Source organism: Phlebotomus papatasi, chromosome 2 (genome assembly GCF_024763615.1).
Source record: "Phlebotomus papatasi isolate M1 chromosome 2, Ppap_2.1, whole genome shotgun sequence".
Lineage (NCBI taxonomy): Eukaryota > Metazoa > Arthropoda > Insecta > Diptera > Psychodidae > Phlebotomus > Phlebotomus papatasi.
The window spans coordinates 46,212,343-46,238,882 of record NC_077223.1 but is presented as its reverse complement, the minus strand read 5'-3'; the positions used below and the strand labels follow the sequence as shown (position 1 = coordinate 46,238,882).

The 26,540-nt window shown below is 33.4% G+C and overlaps 1 protein-coding gene across 2 annotated transcripts in view; it reads right to left on the bottom strand.

Moving 5' to 3' along the window:
• LOC129801315 (cyclin-dependent kinase 14) overlaps positions 1–26,540 on the bottom strand; it is a 189,820-nt gene that overhangs the window by 59,433 nt on the left and 103,847 nt on the right. For both annotated transcript variants that reach the window (XM_055846213.1, XM_055846215.1), the window contains exon 3: positions 996–1,190. In XM_055846213.1, the coding sequence (XP_055702188.1) occupies positions 996–1,190 (195 nt within the window). The remainder of the gene's footprint in view (positions 1–995; positions 1,191–26,540) is intronic.

The following is a 26,540-nucleotide window of genomic DNA, read 5'->3' as shown; positions in this document are numbered from 1 at the left end:
TATGATCTCCTTCATGCGATAAACAAAAGGAAGAAATTCCTCTCTTCCCTTCAAATGTCCTTTGAAGTACCCACAATACAACATGCTGCAACGTGGTAAAGAGACATGGAATGGAAAAATCGCCTTCTTCCGTCTTTTCTTCTTCTTCTACATTGATTTTCCACCCACAACCCCCCCTGCTCAGTGTGTCCTTTCGTCACCGGCAGATGATGAAAGAGTACATGGTGTCTGGTGTGAGAAGACACTTTGTCAGCTCTCACTTTGACGACGACAGGCTCTTCATAAAAATGTGAGTACGCGGTATGTGCATCCCCCCAACAAAATACAGGAGAGAGGTATGTGGAACAAATGTTACACTGGTAGGCCTTTATTGCTTTAGGCTCCATTAAGCCGATAAATGGACGTTAGGGGAGAGCGGACGACTAAGGGGTCCTGTAGGTACTTGAGTATTTTTCATCACACTGGTACAACCATACATCTCCCCTTTGGCAGAGATAAATGTGGGAAAATGAATAGATATGGGTCGATGAAGATTAGGTGCAAAGTATCTTCCAGATTCATAACTTCTTCCCTCATACTTAAAGACTTTCCCTAATCCTCTCTCTAAACTTTTCCAATTTTCCAGATTTATAATTAAATAGCACACATAGAATGATAGGTTTTGGATGTATAAAAATCCATTTAAATCTATAATAAAATTAATTGGCTGCATTCTTAGTTAAAAGCTTTGGTCAAGAGAGAAAAAGAAAAAGTTTTTGGTAATTCATTTGGACGATTGCCAAGAATTTTTTCTTTTTAGAAGCATTGTTACTGACAAATGACTTTCCAATGCATTTCATTGTTTATTTCATTGTAAATAAAATACGGAGATCTTAAAATTCTATCCGTATTGAATTATTACGTTGAGATTTTGTATGGATCCCGCACGAACCCCCCAATCCAATTCCGCAAAATAATGATAAATTCAATTTAAAAAAAAAATTGGCAATACTCACGTTTTCCGTATCGTAAGTCAGATTTGTCTGCTGGAATATTGCCATTCGGCTCCAATCTGTCCAAATACTCATCAGAGTTGTATCCATTGAAAGGTACTTTACTGCTGTGATTCTGATGACCACCCCTGTGATGATGATGATGATGGTGGTGATGGTGATGTTGATGGGATTCTTCACCATCTTCCCGCGATATTGCTGTAACAATTAAAACAAAAATATCATACAATCAGTAAAAATAATAAAAAATATTTTTCATTTTTCAAATAAAATTATTCACTTTCTCAGATAAAGTATTGGAAGGAGAGAGAGTATCACAATATTTTTATGCCGTACACATTTTTGTGACCTACCACATGAAAATTTCATCTGCTATATAATATTTCTGGCTTACATATGTAAGTATGGGAATGTAAAAGGAAAAGAAATACACTCTATAAATTCCCTGACGATCCAATTTCGATAGACTTTATGTTGGCACCACGTCATAACTTATTCCTTTCATTTATATTCCTTCTACCACCAGATATTTTTACTTTTCTCAGTTTACCACTGTGACTCATTCTCAAATAAACCAACGACTTTTCTGTATCACATACTGAAATGTTTGGGGGTATTTTGCAGCAAGAACCAGAGAAATATAGCACAAAACATCTCATATAGCTTTCGAGAAGGAGAGTAAAATCGAAATAGAAAAGTCCAATGGAGTCATGAAATTCAAAATTTATATCCAAAAAGATAGGAAATTCCGATACCGAATGCTGTGACACAAATTTCCTCATCGCGCTTCTTCCTTCATGCTTCTGCTCAATAAGTGCAATATTTTACCATAATGCCACTGGTAGGGATATCTTAAAGATACAGTTACTAAAGGTTTAATGCATTTCGCATGAACAGATCCCATAGAATGAAATTGAACCAGTGACCAAAAACATAAATTTACCAATTCTGACATTTTTATTAGTGCATTGGAACTGTTCATTAGGTCTGTAAGTGAAATCAGTGACAATTTGCAAAGCTTTTCATTTGGCCATTATAACATTAGAACATTGAGATCTCTCATTTGAAAAGGCAAACAACTTTCTAATTATTTGATCAATATTCCAAAATTAATATGTCAATCATTCAAAAGTTGTGATATCATTATTTCGTGAACATGTTATTAACGGAGAGTATGGTGATATTAAATATAGGAGAATCATATCATCTATAGTGTTTTTTCATTTTGGATGAATAATACGCGTCTATTTGGTTTAGTTCATGTTTCCACTGATTCAATCTTATTAAAAAAGAGTGAAGTCGATTTAATTTAATCAAAGTTACCTTAAAACCAGTTTAATACATCATATGATGCAATAGAATTTAACAAAATTATTTTTAATTATTATTTAGTATTTATTTTTGTCGAATAAAAATTAAGTTTAAAAAATGTTTCAAATGACTTTAAGCTCATTGGAATACTATGAGATAGGATCAAACAAACACCTGTTCGACCCTTTGGCGGTGGACACTTTTTGGCAATTTCGACAAAGTATTGAATTTTCTTTAATGTGTCTAGGGTAAAGTGGTACAAGTTGGACAGTGGTACAAGTTGGACAATGGTACAATTTGGACAGAGCTTTCTGTCTTGATAAATTTAGTACTTCATTTTTATTTGTATATTTTTATTGCTTTAGTATTATAATTTGGTTCCTTGTGCTTAAAAACAAATTTTGTACTGTATTTATCAAGAAAAAAGCCATGTCCAACTTGTACCGGCGAATTGTCCAAGTTATAACACTAATTCCAAATTATATCACTTTACCCTACTCTGAGAAAAATAGTTTACAAAAGGATGTCAAAATTTGGTCGTCACTTCATGTAATTAACCAAAAAATTTAGTAACGCATTTTCCAACCAACTTTTTTGCAAAAAGAGATCAATTTTTTGCAAAAGGAGGTCAATTTTGTGGAAAAATGAGCACTTTCCAGCGGCTTCCAGTGTCAGTGTCGCTATATCACTCAGAATGTCAAATGGCAGACAAAATATTAATTTACTGTAGAATGATTTTGCAAAGTTGTGATAGTTTTCGCGTGTTTCTCAATAATTATATAATAGTGGCAATTGGGATGAAAAGCTCTTCCGGTAGAGATTTGTGTTGTGATTCGGAAAAAGACAGTGCCGACACAAATTTAATGAAATTTGAACAGTTTTGCAGGAAAATTGCTCAAATTATTTATTTGGAAAATTAAATTTTGTGGTTCAGAGGGCTTGCTCAAGTCTCTGGAGTGTTGTGTAATAAATATTTTGTATCCAAAAGACTTGAATTCTTTAGATATAATTTGAAAACTTCTTAAATACAAGAAAAATACGCGAGCGTAAAATGCTTCTATTGGAAACATATTAATCCAAATGGAGACAAGGGAAATTTTCTAATTGGAGACAAATAGGTTATTCCTGGTCTTTTCTCCTTTCCCATGTAAAACAATAAGAAAATCTCTCCAAAAAATCATATTTCCATCAGGGTTTCCTATTGAATCATTTGCAGACACTTCAGAAAAACCCTTTTTGTTTACGAAATAGGTAATTATTTCATTCGAAAACTTCACGTACCGTTAACAATAAAGATTAGTACTTAATTTAACTAAAATAGCCAGAAATATGACATAAATTTTAAACAAAAGGAATAAAAAACAGTCAACTCATTGTGTTTTCATTGGAAAACATGGCAAATCTCTGAAAAATTCGATGGCGAAAAGGTACACTTTTAATTTTTCTGAGAAATTAACAAATTAAAATTTGTGAATATGAATGGATTTTCGCTTTATTTAGAGCAAAATTACCTAAATAATGAAACTGTGGTATAGAAAATATATAAATATAATAATTTAATACTGTATTTATCATGAAAACAATGACGTATCCATTTGGAGTAGCGAAAAATTTCCATTTGGAACAGGTTTTGAATTGGATTAATTTACACTAATAATGACATTTTGTCATAATTCTTTATTTTCTTATAAAAGGATAGGTGTTCCAATTTCATATTCCAAAGGATTTAGCATAGGCTGCCAATAAGTCTAGGTACAATTTCTTAAAGTGCCGAATGGTATCCTTCTACCCTACATTCAAATCGTCGCAAGTCTTGACCTTATGACACCGTTCAAAGCAATAATTCAACAATTCCATTACAATGTGTAGATGAAATCATTAGATAATGCAATAAAGCAAAATATCCAAAAACAAAACAAAAACTATGTAGAGGGGACTGGGGTAGTAGTAAACACTGCGTTTCTTCATCAGTTATAAGACTACAAAGGACGATACTAATTTATTCAAGCTCTACATTTCCCACCCTTCCATGCGTCTGTCGCTGTCTTATCGTTGATGACCAGTCTCCGAAGCCAAAGGGCAGAAATGCTTCTTCACTGGTTGTATAATCTTTCAAAGATTTGATGATACAAATTTGCATTTTAAATTTTACAATGACATAAACCTAACGCAAAGGAACAGGAATATAGAGTGCGTTTTTTGTAGAGTTAGCGCATAGCCAAAAGGCTGTTCGCGCTCTCTAAATGGAGATGAGATCTCCAGAAACTTAAAATTATTTAAATAAACAAAGATAATTTAGAGAGAAAAAAAAACTAAAAAATAAGACCAATCCAGCGTCATTGAAATTCCCAGGTACTACAGTCACGCTTTTTCACTAAAAAAAAAATGGTCAACTTTATTTCAAAAGTGCCCTAATTCTAAGGTACCCCACTTTCCCCTATCCACAAATAAACCACAAATTAATTTCCTTTCAGAAATACTCTGATTTATGAGGTACCTATATAGCAATTTTCTGCCTTGTGTAGAGTCTTCATGACAAATTTCCTTCACATTGGTAATTGCCCACTTCTACCACTTCTCTTATTCATCTCTAAACTGAGGCATCCTCTCAACCCCATAATAGCCAAGAGGTGATCGAAGACTTCTCTCATATATTGTACACTTGTGCAACTTACATTTGGATTGGATGAAGAATTTCCAAATCGTTCATTTGCAGAATAGGGGGAACCACCCCCCAAGGGTGAATTAGTTTGATAGTTGAGGGAATTATTTCAAACTCGATTAGCTTCCAAAAGGAGCTAGAATAAATTGTCTTATGCCAGGGAGGGTAGGAACTTTGGTCAAATAATTGCAGTTTAGGATTCAATCAACTATAATTACAGTTGACTTTTCTCCAAATTGGAAGGAAATGTCCATTCAAATTGAGTGAGGGAAAATGCCTAAGAGAATTTCCATTGAAACTTTCTGTAGTAAATTCACCGAAGCATTCTCTACCCCCCCAAAATAAAGATTAAAGAACTTGGTGTTTAGGTTGAAAGTCCAAAAGAGTGTATTGAAAGTAAAACGTGCTTCATGACTCTTGAGAATTCATCTAAATTCTTTCAGTGTGAGATCTCTCTCCCTGGGCCATTGTAAATCTTTTTCCATATATATAGCATCCAATGGTTGAACAACACTGCCCATTTGACCCCCATGGAAGAATGCAACAGCACATACCAACCGGAAAACTTCATGCATTTATTTATGATGGTGATCTCAGAGAGAAAAGAACACGAAATCGCTGGATCTTGTATTAAAATGTATCACCATTTAATATTTAATGCCACATTGCAGACATTTTCTTTTGTTCCCCGGGCGGGTCATACTACATTTTGAACTTTTGAGGTGGGAGCAAAAACGACCAGTTATCTAGAATTTTCAACGCTGTCAGGAAAAAAGTGCACTTTTCAGTACAGAGTGAATTTCTCTGCATTTTTGGCATCAATTCACTTTCTCCTTCCATCTGGCCCAAGTTACATTTTCGGAATAAAAAGATAAATATTTAAATACAACCAACTGCTTCTTTTCATACACACAGATTCGTGAAAACTATGTTGATTCAGTCTTCATTCCAAAATGTTTGATATTTCTCACAAACTTAACATTTAAATAAATATCGAGAATACATAAGGTAAGTGTGCCAAATTTCGGCATAGTTGCATATAAGCACTGAAGTCCTAAGTTTGAAATGCAATATTTTTAATTGATATTGATATTTTTTGTTCCTTTTCGGGAGGGTTGAAGGAACCTTGAAAACTAGTTTATCATCTTTGTTTTCTTTAAATCACTTGCTCAAATATTGAAAAATTAATAAAAATATGGGCATTGCTTTGGGTAGTATTCCGGCCACATTGAGTGAAATACCGGCCACCTTTTTTCTGACCCCCTTTTGTGACGCAACGGATAGAAAATTTGAAAACGTCAAACGGAACGAGTTTAATATTTAGTTTAATACGTTTATATGACCCACAAGCCCTGAGATCTTCCGTGTAATTTGTCCTGAAGACCTGAAGAGTAGCATCTCAAATTTACGCGCAAATTCCCGTAGCAATTTGCCCTTCCTGAACTCTTCCAAGGCCTTTTCCACATCATCTTAAGGGATGGTTTTTTTCTCTGTACGTTGTAGAATTCAGAAATTGAAAAAAAAACATAAAATGAATAAGAAATTTAGGAAAGCAAAAGATGTTGCCAGAATAGGCAACACTACCTCACCGGAAAGACGCTCACTTTTACGCAAAATACAGGATCCAGCTGTGAAATTTTACCCGAAATTTAAAGATTGATTCACTATTAACATAAACAGAAACAATCTTTAATGAAAGCTATTCAATTTTCATTAAAAACACCGAAGGAAAACCATCTGCACTTCACCACAAATCACAAGACTGCTAGAAACACAATCGATCTGTCACATTTTTTGTAAGACTCTTTCCACATTGAGTTTTTACAACGCAATTTAAATTCAAATTATACCTAATATTTAACGGTCTTTGTGTTAATACATCCTAAAATGAATAAATATTTAAAAGCAAAATGAATTCATTGACTATTTGAAGATTACATACATAATTTTAATTAATTTATTTGCATGGCCGAAATTACACTCAAAGTGGCCGAAATTAGAAGCTGAACGAAATTTGGCACACTTTCCCTAATTAAATTTTAAAGAATTTCTACCTTAAGGAAGATTGTATTGGCATTTTTATGTCAGTTTCTGTCTTCACTTAAAGTCTTACCAAAATATTTTTCCACCCTTATTTTAGTATATCGTCTACATAAATGTGATGCTTTTGCAGTAAAGAGAATTGGTTTCTTTAACGAGGCAAGAAGCAGTGAAAGTGATGAATATCATTCTGCCATGATACCATAAAGATGGTAAATCGCTCTACATTGAAATACAGGACAGAAAAAAAACAGCAAAAGACTGAAACATTGAGACGCTGTATTATAAGTAATCTTGTAAGTGTATGTCATCCAGAATCATGAGTCTCAACATAGTTATATCTCTATTGGTTTTTATCATTTTTCCCCCCAACTTTCTTCTCTTGCAGTGTTAAAGTTAGTAGTTTATATATAGTTTGTAGTTATTTATACAATTTTGGTGCAAGCACAATGGATTAAATTAATGTTTGTGAAAAGTACAACATGGAGTGAGATAGAGTGTCTGTAGCATTTCAGCTTCATTGGATTACCCCTCATCACGTTGGGTATACGAGATAATTAAATCAAATTGCTTCTGTAAATTCCTCATTGTCTTTTTGCACCAATAAATTCTCTCTTTAATACACCTTTTGCTAATTTTTATTGCCTGCACCTTAGAGAGTGAACAACGATAAAATCCAATAAAAATTGCACAAATACACAACATATACATTACTTTTTATTATATCACGGTTGTAACGTGTGCAACATGAAAGCTCGACTGGTCAAGGGATTCAAGTTCATTCAGTGCAAAAGCTCCACAGGCAACCAACCAATTCAACCGCAAAATTGAGTATATAGCCACGATGAAGACGCCTATAGTCTTCCATCGCTCTTTTGCTCAATAAGGATAATATTCACATAACCCACCCTTTTAAAGTTCATTCGCTTCCTCAGCTTTAGCACTATTTTCCCTCAACTATGCACTATGCTGGGTTTAATTAATACTTTTCAATCTCGCACACTTTTTATAACAAGAGAACTTTTTTTTCCAAAGGCATCTTCCCGCAATATCTCGGTATTTTACTTTTTTTGCATCCATCTTCATTATTAACACAGCAAAAAAAAACTACTTTAAGCTTATGAATCTGATGCTTTTAAACAAAAGAACAACCGAGTAGTTGAATATCTCAGATTTTTCTTTCAGAAATTCCAGTACAACACCCCAAGTTATGTGAAATAATTGAATGGATAAATATACACATGGAAGAAGTATTTGATTTATTTCAGTGATCTAACACACGCATATATAGTACTGTGAGATATTTTCATAAGGGATAATTCCTTAACACCACATAGTACCCAACCTTATATTTACTGCACAGGCTCCAATCTTCAAAGTCCCATAAAGTACATATTGAACATTGAAATACAAACTTAACATGCTTCAATCTCACACCGTATTCTTGTAACACATACATTTCGATCCAGCAAATTTAATTAAAACTTCCACTCATAACTAAATGTATATACATCAGGCATAAGGTGAGCATTTTCACAGTATACATACAGAAAATCTTTCCAAGAGAAGCTCTATGAGAGAATTTTGATAAATTAACATGATCTCTCTACAAACAAATTAAAAAGTAATGGGAACATAAAATATGGACACTATTTGCTAATGAAAAGTAATCATACGAAGCCCTCTAATAAAATAAAATATACTCGGAGCATATATTTTTTTTAAACATTCATGCAAATCTTGTTTAATTTTACTTTCTCGCTATTCATTAATATTCTCTGTATTTACATTCATAATGATAAAATTATTAATACAGCTCTTAGTTTGTGCTGACGATATTTAGAATATAGAGTGAAATATCAAGATTGTTCAAGAGTCCCTCATTCAAATTGAGTAAGAGCTCGAAATCTGGGATTGCATAGGCGATACGGTTACGATAAGTATCAGTCCTGTGTCCTTTGGATAAATCATACTAGATACCACTTAACAAAAGTCTGTGCATAGCTGTTGAAAAAACAGTAATTTCTATTATTTCGATCTCTTAAGCCTTATACGAGCTTCAGACTAGATATATAGTTCCCTAATGCCTCAAAATCCTAAATAGCAATTAATGTTATCAGTTTTTCAGAATGTACTCGTAATTGATCATTTGCCCTTATTAATCCAATCTTAATTCCAAATTATCCAAAAATTCATTACTGAAAGGCAGTAAAGAAGCTAAGCTATAGCTAAGCATGAGGTCCGAATCTCGTAATACGATCCATAAATTTGAGTTTATTGACAATACTCCTACTCTACTGTAAAGAACCATGATCCTGTCGGTTCTAGGATTCTCTTCGGCAATGAGAGTCTTCGCGAACGAGTTCTTAGTAAATTATGAGGCCTTAGATTACAAAGATTACATACATAATTTTAATTAATTTATTTGCATGGCCGAAATTACACTCAAAGTGGCCGAAATTAGAAGCAGGCCGAAATTTGGCACACTTCCCCTACTTAATAACTGCACTTAGGGTGGTTCCCCTTAGGAGACCAAAAATTAACAGTTTTTCGCGATTTTTCTTTTTTTCTGAAAAGAAGGAAACGTTCAAGCTTCGTGAAATATTTAACATAGATTTATACATATTTAAAGTACTTAATTTTTTTTCGAAAAAAATATTACAAAATAGCGAACTAATGACAGGAGCGCTGCATCGCAATGCACTCGAATTAGCGGAAAATTTGTAGCTGGTAATACTTCTTTCATAAAAAGGAATTAAAAAACTGTCAATTCTTATGAGTGTATTTCACATTTAAACTAAGAAAACTTTAAGAAAATCATAGAACTGTTTCTCAGTGTTAAAAAAAAGATGCGTTTTTTAGACGGAATTTGTACTTTAGCATGCTTTAAAATCTGGAAAAATAGGTTTACAACAATTGTTTTAATTTAAACAAAAGAGCATTTAACACTGAAGAGAATAAGGCTTTATTCAAATTAATCGGTTAACACGTTTTTTTGTTAATTCTCCCTGCCAATTTGAAGAAATTGTATTAAACGAAAAGTGGAGAAAACGCGCTTCAAAGTTGTGGATATTCGCCCGAAAGTTTGCAAATCTTCGTGGTGCTGCTTTGCTTTAGTCACTGTATCATCGGAAAAACTTCGAATTTGCTTCTGAAATTTTTATAGTATATTCTTAGATAGTTTATCTGTCTATTTAAGTAATAAAGGACCTCTATTGATTTTGTAATTAAGGGAACACCTTTAAGAGGAAGATTACACTGAGGAGTAGGATTTTTTTCTTTGAGAGGATACAATAAATTAAACGGTTAGATCAACCAAAATTATGTTTTTACCCTTTTTATAGATAATTGCAAGATAATTTCAAAACTAGGTCAAATTCGGAAAACTCGAATTTTTGTTAATTCTAAAACGTCACTAAAACTATTCAGCAGCATCAATTTCCTGATTATCAGGAATGTTATTGTTAATAAACTAATATTGTCTTCTTAATGTTTTTTTTTCTAGCATCAAAGAACTTGAACTTTAAAAACTTCTCATTTTTACATATATTTTGGGTAGAACCACATGACAATAGTAAAAAAAATAATTATATCAAGTCTACAAACGATTAATTGATTTTCGCATCTGAAACTTAATCAATGTGAAATCTCTCTCGTGTTTTCCAACTTGAATTTCCATTGAAGCAGAGAATTGATTGGAAAAACGTAGCTGTGGTTTCGAATGAAAGAATTTCTAAAGACTCCCACTCCTTAAGCCATAATAAGTGTGTATAGAAGACATTCAGTGGTTTGTGATGTGAATGGTGCAAAAGCAGCTACCTGTAGCTACTACCCGTGCTCGATTTTTCACTCTCCATTAGCCAACTGCCGTGCCTTTTAATCGATCCGATAACGATGCCAATGTAAAGAACTACACGGCAAATAGAGTTATCTGCCAGGCTTCCTGTGCTCCCCGAACACAATTCAACCCCTCTAGTGCTTCATTTCTAAAAACCCCAGAGTGTATATCATTCATCCAATATGCCATGGAGAATACTATGGATATGGATGATGAAGAAGTTAGCGAAAAGCTGTCTCTCGAAGGTACTCCTTCAGTATATCTATCCCGCGCTCTTCTGAAGATGCAATTACATCTGATGAATTCACCCCATAATGAGTTTGTGTGTTGTAAATGTCAGACATTCTACCTAACTCACAGACATCTCGTGCTCTACTCATCGCAAATAATTAGCTAGAATGATGAAAATGGGTCATACATGTGATATAGTGTGACTTTTCTACATTTATCACCTTTTAATATTCCCCAAAGAAAATACTATACACCTGCCATTGAATTCAATTCAATCTACAATTGAAAGTTAATTTTCACTTTAGAAAATATTCAATTTAACTCTCTTTTTATAATACCTCACACATCATAGCAGAACAGATAGGATTTATTTTTTTGACTATTTAGTAAAGTGAAAAAAATTTAGAATAAAATTGCTAACGCAATCACACATAACCACGCACGATTTACCTTTTTGGAAGTACTCAAGTGTGCAATCCACGAGAGAAATTCTCACAAATGCTACCCCTCGTTATCACCCCTAACACTATACTCTTCTTTGCTGCTGAAAGCACGTAAAGCTCCTGGGTGGTGAGCAAAGACAATACAAATATTCAGCCACGCAGCATACAATAGAAGAGCAATTCTGTGCCGTTTGATGGGAGGTCGGCAACAAAGAGATTCCCTGATCCATTTAACCATGAATTTCACCTTACACACCCAGACTTCATTCATGGGCAATACACTTAATTATCCAAGGATCGCTCGATAAATGAATCAAAGGTAAGACACAAAGGATATGGGACTCGTTGAGAAAAGATCTGATAATGATTCCATCAAAGTGAAAATTGTTGTAATTGAATTTGCAGGAAAACTTCAATGATTCTTATGTGTTATTGCTCGAAATCCAAAGACTCAATAACATTCTTCGTCCCTTATGACCTCTACACACTAGAGAAATTTATGTCCATATTGAAAGAAATCACCTACGCTTGTAACACATGTATTTGGGATCGTTTACAATTTCATTAACCCACTGGATCATAAATTTGATCCTTTCAAAATTTCACCGCCAAGATTTTTTGAAATGCTGAATAGGTAAAGTTATTAATTAATCATAAAGATAATATCAAACTCCAGACATTAGGGTAAATGTGCCAAATTCCGGCCAGCTTGCAATTTCGGCCACCTTTTTTGTTCCTCGAATGTCCATAAATTTTTAGTTTTTACATACTCTAGAGATTATACAACGCAAAAGAATAACAAAAAATGTAGCTTCGACAAATGAGATGACGTGAAAAAGATATTGGAAGAATTCCCGAAGGGCAAGGAACTATGAGAATGAAGGTGGCCGAAATAGGGCACCAAAGCTATGTCTATATTTTTATTCATTTTAAAATGTATTAAGAATGATTTTAGAGTAAGTAAAGACGGTAAACCCTTTACAAGGTTCCAAGAACCACTCTTTCAGAAGAAAGAATAAAAAAATCAGTTTGTATTTAAAATATAACATTTCAAACTTGAGCCTTTGACGCTTGCATGCAACTATGCCGAAATTTGGCACACTTACCCTATCTGTTTTTGTGAATTTTTAGATTTTAGTGCTCTAACTTCACATAGAGGACAGTATAATCCCTCGATTTTGAGTCATATATCGCTACTTGGAAATTACAACGGGCTAACTCTATTTTTTGCGATTTTGAGATTTTAATGCACTTAAAGAGAGAATTTTATAAATTTTCAGATGATATAAGTCATTATAAATTTCGTTATTAGAAAAGTTTTACAACATTTTATTCTTTTTGATTGCTATCGCAATTTTGTTTGAAGTTAAGGACCACAAAATGGATTAATCGTTCAAATTTTTGTGAAACAATGGACTAACTCAAGCAAGTTGATCCCTTGTCATTCTGATTTCAGTAACATTTGCGTATCCTTTAGAATGGCAAGGACCAAACTCATAAAAAAAACATATTTTAAAAGGTAAAAATATGTATGTTTCAATGTTTATATTAATGCTTATACAAATAGAAAGGAAATTAAATGTTTTTGTATTATTTTGCATTAGTTACACAAAGTCGAATCTCTCATCCTGTCTCCTGAAAAATGGTTGAATATGAGTTGACCCCTTGTAATTTCCAAGGAGCAATTCCTTATACGGACTTCAGACCTAAAGCTTAGCTATATGACTTAACTGCTCTAATTTCTTAACAATCATGATTTTTTAGAAAAAATTAACTTAGGAATGGATTATAAAAGATAAATGACCTATTAGATTCTCAAAAAGCAATAAAATTGCTGGCTATTTAGAATTTTGAGATTTTCGGGGACTAGGCTAAACCTCTAGTCTGAAGCTAGTCCCCGGCGAGTGGCCTTCAAAGTTGAAGCCAATTTCTTACTTTTACGCATGCAAATGCGTATGGGAATTTTTCCGCACTCGTGATCGTTATGCTAAATATTTAAAAAGTGAGAAGTTTTTCCGTATTATAAGATACCTTTCCGTATGGAGGGATAAGTATACTAAATTTTTGTTTAAATAAATTTTTTCCTTGGAGCACTGTGAGCTGAGTCCGAGATCAATTTAGGAATTGGCTTCAAATAGCTCCATATAAAAAGGCCAACTCGCCAGGCGCTTGGTCTGAAGACAGCTTAATCCTCTAAGGAGACATATTTTGGTAGAATTTTTTAAATCTGAAGTTTCGGGTTTTTTGACGTCATGCTGTTTGTCCGTCCGGCTGGCGCCAGTCCTAGAGGCCAAACGGTAAGAGATACCGACTTGGAACCTTCGGGGACCCCCCCCCCATAAATCGACCCATGGATCGTTAACATGTCCCTCATTTCTCCCACATCCCTCCCCTTTCCTTAAAACACCATGTTTTTTGGGATTGCTCGAAAACGCGTCGTGCGATTTTTTTTCATTTTTGGATATGTTTTAGAGATTATCCAGACGAACATTTCGCCCTTAGACGAAAATACCGTTGAATCATTCCTAATAACGGTTTTTCAAGGTCAAAGTTTTAAAAGGCTCTAGACAGCGTGTATTTCAACCAAATGGTATCATATTTGAGCTCGTTGGAAAGGTATTGGAATTTTTGACAAATCTGAACCGGTTCTAATCGATTTTAAACCGGTAATAAAACAGTTATGAACCGATAAGTAACTTTTAACCTAAAATTAATTTTATTATTCCTATGCTACTTTGGGCAATCTTTCAAGTAATTTATGAAACGGTTTAAATCGCCTGTAAAAGGGTAAACAGTAAATGATGCGAAAGTACCTTTGAAGCACAGCGTCTAAGTTAGGAGTTCAAGTATTCCGCAAAGCTGGAACGCTTTGCCACCCTTCTTACCTATACAGTCAATTGTCTAGTCCTTTATGTTATTTTTATGTAATTTGAACACCAATCAATAAATTCTATACTACATACGTTGATAGAGAATTTCATGTACTTTCCGAAGCATGTAAGGTCATAAGATGGTTGTAGGAGCAACATGTTTTTGGGTTTCAAGTCACAAATGACCTAATAGTCTTTAAAATATTAATTAAATATTTTTCGACCTTTGTAAGCCAGGTAATTACATAGGTGTGAGTGACCTTACCCTCAGGGGGTGACTTTGAATTTTGAATTTAAATTTATTTCATTTCATTCTTGACCTTTCCCACCCCTCATGCGTCCACCGCCGTTTTAGCGTTGATTCCAACCTCCAGGACTTAACAGCTGAAATGTCCTTTCTCTGGTTGTGTGTTTCGATTTTACAATATGTTTTACATTTCTTTAGGGATAGGCCGCCTGTCAAAAAGAGAGAGCAAAATTGCCAGGCTAATCTAATCACCTGAATGGCAATTTAATTTTAACTTAATTTTATAACTTCTCATAATCACCACTTTGCACCCTGCTTTGCATAAGTTTTTTTTCTTTTATTATTTCTAGTACTTAAGGATGGTCTTCACTATGTCCTATAGGTAGAGATCATAAAGTGCTAGAATTAAAGAAAATTTTGAAATCAGAAGGCAAAGTCAACCCCGGAATGGCAAACTGGAATCATTTAAAATAATATCAATTAAATCTGATTTAAGGTGTACTTAAAACATCTGTTTTCTTAATAAATTTCATGCGACAAATAGTGGCTTATGGAGAGAATATATACAAGTACTGGTGGAAGTAGATTTATGCTAAAAGTTTGTCCTATTTATTTTGTCAGTTTACACAGAGTTTATTGCTGATTTGTTGCCATCATGAATTTCAATTAAATATTAATTCACCCAAGGAAATTGTTGAGTGCAGAATTTTGTGGTAATTCTGCAAGTGTCAAGTAGTAGAGTATTTGATAACTCTATATTATGTTATAATGTGGCTTTTAGTGTAACACTACATCTTTTTGATATTTTATACTTTTCTGAGGTTATATTTAATCGCGAAACTCAAGATACATTCTTTATCACATTCTATCCCTTGTTATCGGTGAGAACACGAGAAGGAAATAACACTTACATCTCTCCATCTCGAAATAGAATTATTAAAATTTCTCAAACTTGTCATAATGTTCTTGTACCAATATTCAGTTTCATGGTGATACTAAGATAAAATCGTGCTACAATTTTCACACAAGAATATTAAATTTCATATAGGAAATACTTATGTATAAGTTTGTATCTTTCCCCTTCGTCTTAGAATTTGTTGTAAATTGTAAAGTAAAATCGCTGGGAAAATTTCTTTAAGGCATATCGTAAATGGGGGAGGACTTGCATTTTTTTTTCCTCAAGAAATAACTTTCCCTTTGAGAAGTTGCAATATGAAATTGAAAACTCGCATGTGAAAGAGGAAATTCTCGTCTTATGAGCGAAATGTGAAGACTTAAAATGGGAAAATATGAGAATGTGAAGCCAAGATGTGTATACAACGAGAGAGTAAATGTGAAAGTTTGTGGTAGTGGTTCTTAACATTCTGCTGAATAAATAGAGCAATTGAAATTCTTTTTCTCTTTGGCAAATATTCGTGTTCGGCACATGAATTAAAATGTTTTACTGTTTGACAAAATGAAATATTCTGTTTTTTATCTTATCTAAATTCCTTTTCATAATTTTATTAATATTTCACAAACTTTAAAGTAGATTTTTGTCAAGAAATATCTATAGACAAAATAGGATTATTCAGGAAAAATGTGGATTATCAACAAAAAAAAAGTTGTATTTTATATAAATTATTATAACAACAATTTCTGAACAATACAAAAAATCTCACCATGGAAAATTTTACATAATTTTAATGGAAACAATTTGTTAACATCAAATAAAATTCTTCCACATTCCCTGTATTTTTCATTCTTTTCTATCTTCTTCTTTTGAGGCATTGTTATTTATAGGTTAAATTTAAATTCTAGTTCCACATACAAATTACACTCCTCCGCTTGAAGAATCAAAGTTGTTGAATGTATTTGGGAAAACATGTCGTTGCTTATCTCTCTAGCAATTTAATGAATTGTGGTGGTTCAAAAGAAGGGGTGCAAGTTGATGAACTCGGGTTATAATTAATGATGTGCCATTCGTAAATGAATGTGTTACATGTAAGGAAATTTTCTCACGAATATTCTTTAGAGACTTCAGTTTCAGTCTTCATTCGAGTCTTCATTCGAGTCACAACAAATCTAGCATGAACTTCTGAAATCTCTTTAGAGATTGTTCTTGTGGTTACAGGAAAATATGCATAGGTCTGAGAGCGGAGGTGTGACTTTTCAAACAATTTATCTTGCATTCTCCTCTGTCATCTGAAAACATTCATGTTATACTGAACTACCGAAATGCAATTTGTCAACAAAAAAAACAAACTAAAATATCATTTAGTAAACAAGTATCAAGCCAGTCATAATCATTTTCCCAAAAACTTTTCGTACCGACTCGTGCTGATAATTACTAATTCTTTTAAACCACGTAGGGTAAGTGTATCAAATTTCGGCCAGCTTGTAATTTCGACCACTTCTTTTGTTCCCCAAATTTCCATGATTTTTTTTAAATTTTTGCGTACTAGAGATTATACAATGCAAAAATAAAAAATCTGCCTTAGACAAACGAGATGATGTGGAAATGACTTTGAAATAATTCCGAAAGGGCAAAGAAATATGAGAATCAATGTGTCCGAAATATTACCCGAAATATTTTTATTCATTTTAAAATGTATTAAGAATGATTTTAGCGAAAACAGATACGACGAACTATCTTCAAGGTTCCAAGCAACAGTCCTTAAAAAGAAGTAACAAAAAATTAAATTTGTAATAAAATATTTCATTTCAAAATTGAGACTTTGACGCTTGCATGCAACTATGCCGAAATCTGGTACACTTAACCTATAATTTTCAATTTGAACATTTTACAGTACAAGGCATAAAATTGGTACGGGTTCTGAAGAAATTTATCATAAGAACCTAATTTAAATGCCAATAGTGATATAGGGTAAGTGTGCCAAATTTCGGCATAATTGCATGCAAGCGACAAATCTCAAGTTTGAAATGTAATATTTTTAATAAAAATTGAATATTTTTGTTACTGCTTTATAAGGAATGTTGCTTGGAGCCTTGCAGACAATTCATCATTTTTATTTTCTCTAAAATCATTCTTAATACATTTTAAAATGAATAAAAATGTAGACATAGCATTGGTGGCCTATTTCGGCCACCTTCATTCTCATAGTTCCTTGCCCTTCCAGAATTCTTTAAATATCTTTTTCAGATCATCTTGCTCGTCGAAGCGATATTTTTTGTTATTTTTTTTTGCATTGTACAACTCAAGAGTATCCCAAAACTAAAAATTCATGGAAATTCGAGGAACAAAAAATATGGCCAATTGCAAGCTGGCCGGAATTTGGCACACTTACCCTATTTTAGGGCACATGGCATTTTTCTAGCAGTTCTAGTTTTTATGGCATTTGTGAAGTAGTGATTTTTTTAACAATACAGTGCCCGCTTTGTAATCCGGATGATTGGGAGACAATATGACAGATGTCCGCTTCGTAATCCGGATGGATTTTTTGAATTTGTTCAACATCTCGGAAATATAATACAAGATTTTTTTGTAAAATTAGTATAAAAGTTTTAAAAAAGATTAAAAAGACATAATTAGAGAATTCTATGCTATTATACTTCATTTATTAAACAAAAACTTCACAAGATAATTAATTTTCATTGGTGAACAGACATGCATACATAATTTCAAAATTGTTTTATATGTAACCGTCGAGAATTCTTCCGGATTACGCCGATCCGGATTAGAGAGCGGGCACTGTATTTACTAACAAGAAAAAGGTCTTTTCTCGCCATATAGAGTGGCCGCGTTACTTGTGGTATCTGTCTTTATTTGTGGCCTTCTCACAAAAAAAAACACTACAATGTTTAAAATGATTTCGAAAAACGTCAAAATTAAAAATATTTGGTGTCTTATGATAACACGTCACATTATATTTGGTTTTCGGAATAATTTTCTGACAAAAATTGGCGATGAGGCCATAAGAGACCCCATAGCTCGTAGACCCCATAGTAATGTTACATCGTAACAAATTGAAAATTCAGCAACAGAAGTCAAATAAGCAACAGTAAGATGTCCCTAAATTATCTACCAGCATCCATGCATGGTGCAATATAGAGTATTTGAACGTTTCTAAACATCTTATTTATTATCTCAGCGACACCTAAATTCACTTTTCAGCAGGAAAATGCCACAACATATGAATATATATATAGAGAGAGAGAGGATCCCAGTGGGGTATGTAGAAACATGCGGATGACTTTTGGTGATGCAAAACGCACCATTCCATGACAAAGAACTCTCAAACTGAGCTAGTTTTGCATATATGTAAATTTAGTCCGGGAAACGAATTTTCCTCCAAGCTATGTCATACTCTCTATGTGGTTGCCCCCTCTTCCCTTTTTTCCCCAACTTATCCCGACGTGTATGTCTGGCTGAGAGATCTTATTGCTGGAGATGCTAAAACTCATTCCACAGAGTATTTCACGTCACGGAAAATATGTGATTGCAATGGGCGTAATCGTAAAGTGAGTAGTAGTAGCACGAGAGGGAAATTGATTGAGACGAAATGACTTTCAGGCGACAAGTGGGACTCCCATCTTCAACCAACTTTTGATCAACACAAATCTCCTGTTGCAGTCTAAGGTGCCAATTTGGTCAAATAAAATGATATTGAAATCCAGACAGGGATTTTACATCATTATATGCATGCATATAGTATACCAGCTTAGAGGAAAGCAATATCATAGTCAGAAACTTTGGGTTTTAGACACAGAGAACATAATAAAGACATAGGGTAAGTGTGCTAAATTCCGGCCGGCTTGCAATTTCGGCCACCTTTTTTATTCCTCGAATTTCCATAATTTTTTTGTTTTTACATACTCTAGAGATTATACAATGTAAAAGAATAACAAAAAATGTAGCTTCGACAAACGAGATGACGTGAAAAAGATATTGGTAGAATACCTGAAGGGCAAGGAACTATGAGAATAAAGGTGGCCGAAATAGGGCTCCAAAGCTATGTCTACATTTTTATTCATTTTAAAATGTATTAAGAATGATTTTAGAGTAAATAAAGACGATAAACCGTCTACAAGGTTCTAAGCAACACTCCTGAAGTAGAAGGAATAAAAAAAATCAATTTCTATTAAAGATATTACATTTTAAACTTGAGACTTTGGCGCTTGCATGCAACTATGTCGAAATTTGGTACACTTACCCTAGTGGATAGGAATAGAGATTCACACAAACTTGCGAAAACCTATAATGTATGAAACAAACAATAACGCTTAAATGATTTTCTATTAAGCCTAGAGTGGAGCAACAAATCATATAGGAACAACGACAATATCCTGTATTTTTCTTTTTTGAGGTTATTCAGTTTATGGCTATATCTTGAGGAAAATATTTACAGTGAAATTGATCCAAATCAATCTCTTTGTCAACAACACACTTTGTGGAAATTTCATAACAAATATCGAAGATTGTGATTGAATACTTGGTGTATCGATACTAGTTTTCTGTATGCATAGGAAATAAATGATTCTTGTGGTAATTTGTGGAAGAAAAGTAAAGTGACGGAATATTGATGAAATTCAATAATGAAAGTATGCTTATCTTTAGGTAAATAAGAAAAGTGAATTTCCTTGTTCACCATTTCAATACACTTTTTGTAGATAAAATCAATATCATGAAATGTACCATCGCAGAATTATGTTTATTTATTGTGGCAGAAAGAGGATGAGGTAGATTAAAGTAGATGGAATGGTATGGTCAGGGAAGAATGAATGGGAGTAAAGTGAAAAAGACAGTTGTCTGTCATGTCGATAAGACGTGGGGCTCTTATCCCTTCAATATGGGGATGTTTGGTGGATGAATTGAGGAAATAGTGGCTTCATGGAATACACATTTAAGACACATTTACCATATATATGTAATATGATTGATGATGTGTCACTTGTTTATTGCTCCTTGCAACTTTCTCTCAGAATCTCGAACAACGCCCCCAGAAACCTTGTATGTATACTGTATAACCTCAAGAAATCAGGGGTTCAATTGGAGGGATGGCAACAACAATAATTGATGATCGAGTGGAAACGATAATCACTTAGTTTGGCCGATAATCGATTTCGAAAATAAGGGATGAATGAATACATTATACAAAAATTTATATACATATTCTACAACACCGTTACATCGAACCTTATATTTATTTCAGACGAGGAAAAATATTTATCTCAAGCGGATAATAGTGCCTAACATTTTCTCAGCAGCAGTATAGGATGAAAAGCTATAAATCACAAGTTGAAGGAAATTCTCTGCCGACAAAATATTTCTAGAGGATGGTTTTGTGCTAAAATTTTGGTGGGAATGGGTCAGTTTTTGGATGCTGTGCGGAACTGCGGGGTGGGCTTACGTAAAAGATTTCACCCCAACTGACTTGTGTATCTAAATTACAGATCGGTGTAACAACGTCCAGTGTCTGTGGTTTGAGGTGAAAATAGGTCTTGGGGCCAGAGAATTTCTACTATAGGGGGATGTGGGGCTACTTTGAGCTGTGCGGCTAGATTGTTACATGACTTTTTTTGCCTATTTCTAAATGAAACTCGGCCTTACAATTATTTTATTTAGGTTCACAAATATTTTGTCTATCCAAATTACATCATGTTAAAACCCAGTTTCCATTATAAATATGCGAAAAAATAACAATGTAGTCCCACTGCTTAAAATAGCCCCACCTCCCCCTATGCAAGAATAAAGTTTGGGGCAAGTCAATGGGGTTTGTTGAACTGTGTGTGGAGGAGAGACTAGAGACGGCCGTAAATTTTAAATTATGACCATCTTCTCCCGAAGAAATTTTCCCAGTACACAGTGAGAGTGCATCTGTATATCCGAAAATGTTATTCTAACACCCGGTAGAATACTATGAATCATGCAAATGGAGATGGTTTTGGTTGTACTTTGGCCCACGATAGATCACTATTCATATATGAATGGTGGTGGGTAGTTTGCACAAGGATTTGGCTGAAGCAACGAAGCCCAAGAGGAGATTGTTTATTTCACACTGGGCGAACTGAATGTAACTGGGTGCAAATGCCTTAACTCTTTCGCGTCTTTAGGGTCATATATGACCCGGGGAAAAAAGTTTCTTTTTGGCTATTTACATTAATTGAAATCTAACTGGAGTCTTGAGAAAATGAGCCAAGAATCTTACATCCTTCTATTATGATGTCGTACACGAACAGATAGATTTCAATTAATGTAAATACCAAAAAAAAACTTTTTTCCCCGAGTCATGACATTACCCTAAAGACGCGAAAGAGTTAAGAATCATGTTGGATTGGAGATGCTTATTGAAACACTGCTGGTATGGTGTTTTATAAGCTGGAAGAAATTTCTCATAATAGAAATCACTTCAAGTGCAATCGCGAAGATGGTATGTGAATAAAACTTTATGGTAATTTAAAGTTTATGAATTCGACTTTTAAATAACGTTCGTACTTTTATCAACATTCACTTAATAAAGTTTTTAGTTAGATAAAGATAATTTTATGAACTAAAACAATATGCTCCTTGAGAAAAAGTTCAATAAGAATTTTAGAATAAATCTGTATAATAAATTATCCAAACATTTTTGTCAATTGTTCAATGCATTATCTTTAAAGTACAAACAAAATAAAAATTTACAAATAGCAAAATAATACGATAAAAATTGCAATTTTATAGGATCACTTACAAGTATATTTTATAAAAAGAAAAATATATAGCGTAAAGGCTCATAATTTTGGACAGTGTAAGAATCGATTCTCCAAATTTGAAGTGCAATATTTTCGATACTAATTGACTTTTTTTTGTTACTCTCTTTTCAGAAGGGTTGTTTAGAAACTTAGCAAGCTATTTAACGTCTTATTTTTACTAAAATTAGTTTCAATACGTTTAAAAATGAATTGATATGTAGAGTAGGGGCCCATCAAGCCTAATAAAAAGTGAAGCTATTTTTCACTTTTCCTTGTAAAATTTTTGTAGATATTGCACCGCGACTTAAACAAATTTGCCTATAGTTCTTGTATTATTTCGGCGAACATTATGAAATATGTATTTTTAGATAGCTTTTATTAATGCACGATTTCGAAAAATATCAGAATGATAAGTCAATTCTCTTTAGGAAAAAACTTGCCAATAGTCTTCAGTGCCTCTATGCAAAAATGTATGGAAAAATGAAATGTCGAGGGGCCCTTGTGTAGAGTATGTTTGACTCTTATTTTGGACAACTTGGTTGTATATTTGGACAGCTAATTCGACTCACTAGGATGTCCATTGTTCTCCATTTCAAAACCGTAGAATGTCACAAGAAGCCCAGAAATTTGCAATATCATTTATTAAAGTGAGTTGACTTCAGTAATCCAAGTAGGAGAGACTGGAACAAAACTTGTGAAAACGCATAGGGTAAGTGTGCCAAATTTCGGCATAGTTGCATGCAACCACCAAAGCCTTAAGTTTGAAACGTAATATTTTTAATAGAAATTGAATTTTTTTATGTTACTTTTTAATATGGAGTGTTTCTTGGAACCTTGTAGACAGTTTATCGTCTTTATTTTCTCTAAATTCATTGTTAATCATTTTTAAAGGGAATAAAAATGTAGACATAGCTTTGGTGCCCTATTTCGGCCACCTTCATAGTTCCGTGCCCTCCCGGAATTCTTTCAATGTCTTTTTCAGATCATCGTGCTCGTCGAAGCTACATTTTTTGTTATTCTTTTGCATTGTATATTCTCTCTAGAGTATGCAAAACCTAAAAATTCATGGATATTAGAAGAACAAAAAATGTGGCCGGAATTTGGTACACTTACTCTATTTAATTCTTTCACGAGCTCTGAGATAACTAAAACGTTTTATAATGAGCATATTCTTATAGGAAATTTACTGCTCTACAACATTGCAGAAGACTATTTTCCTCTATCTCGAAAGAAATGTGATTTTCGAATCATTTTCTAAAAGTCGATTTTGTGGAGATTCTCAAAATTGCTGGGGCAAATTTTGTCAGTTTTCGGATAATTTGTGACGTTTTACTCTCGCAAACGTTAAAACTATCAAATTGACATATTTTTATAGGAAATTTATTCATCTACAACTTTGTCACAGATAATTTTTCTATATCTTAACGAGAAAAGTGCTTAAATTGAGCTAATCAGTATTGATATTTTCTGTAAGCTAAATATTTCAAAAATAGGGCTCAACATATTATTATTTTAGCAATTGCTGACACTGGATTTTCAACAAAGCAATTTCATCTCAAATAACATTCAAAATTTAACGTATTTAGTTTTCAAATCTTCCAAAAAGAACAAATATTTAGATATAATTCATTATTCATCAAATATTGGAATAAAAATCCATAATTTTAATCAATTTATTTTTAGTGTCCAATTTTACCCTCAAAGTGTCCAAATTTAGAAACTGTCCAAAATTATGAGCCTTTCCCTTATTCATTAATTTATTTGACAAACAAAACTGTGAAAAAGGGTAAACTTTTATGAACTTGTTAGGAGTTAAGCAATTTACGAGCATTTCGTGAATTCTCACAAAACCTTACAAACGTTTACAAAACGAAATTCTGTGGCTTGTGCATTTATTAAAAAAAATCCAAAAAATGGACGAAATTTTCTTAATTCGAAAAATAAAAGTACGTAGAGAATTTTAAAAGAGAATTTTCTTGTTCTTATACTTTGCCTTTGTTTGTAAACAAATTGCTAAAGTTTTGGAAAATAGTCGTATTTGCGTGAATCATCATATTTACTTGTCTTGTTAGTTTTCGCCAATTAATCACGATTAAGATGGATAAGAGTGTTTATGAATCTCTTGGGACGATGTCATACTTCTACCCGCAAAATGATATTCACCCTAAACAGTCGAATTTTTGGATTACTTGGAAGAACTATGGCCTTTTCTCTTTTATGTGCAACTGATAAAGGTTTATGGCAAAATATCAAAGATATATAAAGAATATAATGTCGATAAATCGACCGCACGCACAATAACATTCTGGTGAAAGTTGAAAAGTTTCCACCTCCCACTCCCCTTTCACCCATTGAGCTTGCACCACTTTGTTGATGCTCAAGACAATTCGGAACGTTGAGAAGAGGATGAAATAAATTATCCTTAAAATATCAGCACGAGTAAGTGAGGGAGGTGGGATAAAATGTTGGTATACTGTGGAGAATTTATAGCATTCTCATATATTGACATATTGCCCCAAAATCCAATTTTGTCCTTCGTAACACATACTACATACATTGTTTTCAATAACACCATCCATTTAATTTCACCGTGGCTCAGAAGATTTACAAATTAAGATTGTGGAACGCATAACACATTCCATATAAAAATTTATTGCCCTTCAACCAAAAGTAATAGGGGATGTATTTTAGGTTCAAGAGATGGAGATCCTTTAGCTGTTAAGAATTATGTATGTACATATAGTCCATGTTAGTATCAAGAAGATATTGTTTCTCCAATGTTTTTTTTTTCTACCATCCATTCTCACCATTCACCATCATTCTCCTTCAATATATATTTTCTCAAGATCTCTAACTTCCCATCCCTTTATCCATTTTCTAACTGGTAAAAGAAAAAGAAAGAAAGAAAAATTGATTACGAAAATTCTGTCCTACATTGAAAACCTTTTCTTTTTTTTTCTTGTTGACATCTCGAACATTACACAATTCTTTGTATTCTATACCCAGCTAACTAAATAATGAAAAGATGTGACAGGTACATATAAAATAGATTTGCTATCCAAAGTACCTTAATATCTCATAGGAAAAAGAAATCGACAGATTAAGAACATTATTAGCCATCAACTGAACACTGTCAATGGCAACAATACAAATCTACTCTGCTTTTACGTCAAATACTCCTTAGGACTTTTATTTGAAAAGCTATTCAACAACAACAACATCTCTAAGCGAGAAGCAGTAAAAAGTAGAGAAACACGTCAAATAAGGATTTTACCCATTTGAATTTACCAGGAAGACGATTAAATCGATTACACCCGCATTAAATGAATTGCCACACTCATTCCTTCTTATCACTTTTCATCTTCTGCTTCTCTTTCAGCATTTAACTTCCGTCGTGGACAGACAAATTACCCGTCAGATAACCCTTCTCTTGGCTGTCTCTCACATTTTCTGCTCTACACTTCACTAAAACACCACACTCTCTGAGGAGAAAACTTTAAAAATCTGATGAAGTTGGGGTTGATGGTATTAACAGAGATATGGCTAAATTAAGGGAAATGTATACGAAAGTGGTTGCAAAGCATCCCAGCTATACAAAATACTCGATTTCATGACTTTAATGTTTTGCCCACAAAACCTTTTTGAAACAAAGAAATTAAAAATTGTAAGAAATGTATTAAGAATAACAATGAATTAAAGAATTAATAACCAATTCATTACAGATTGATAATCGATAGACAGTCGTCCAGAATTTAAATATCCTTCGACTGTCCCCTATAAGTTAAAGAATATCCCTTTGATATAATCCAAAATGAAAGATTGTCAAAGCGTCCTGGTTTTGCCGAATGCTTGAGCTTATGGCCTAAATTCTATACCACAAAAGGATTTTCGCATGTGACCTAAATTTATGAAATTAATTATATAGTCAAATTCATGGAAAAATGCATTTTGTTTAAAAGTTCGAAGACTTTCCAATGTTTTTTTTCACTGCCTAAGTGTTTTAGAAAGTTTACCAGTTCGCAAACGATCTGAATCAAGTCATAGTTCGCCCCTAAAGCCTTTAAGAATAGCTTTCCAGGAACAATGCAGTTCAATAGCAGCTAAAAATTAGTTAACGCTTCAAAACCGGTTGATATCAGACTAAAACCGATTCAGGAACCCAAGTCTTGGGATCTTTAGGGGTCTTTTGGTCCCTAGGTTTGGTGACTACTGAACGAATGAGAGGGACATACGGA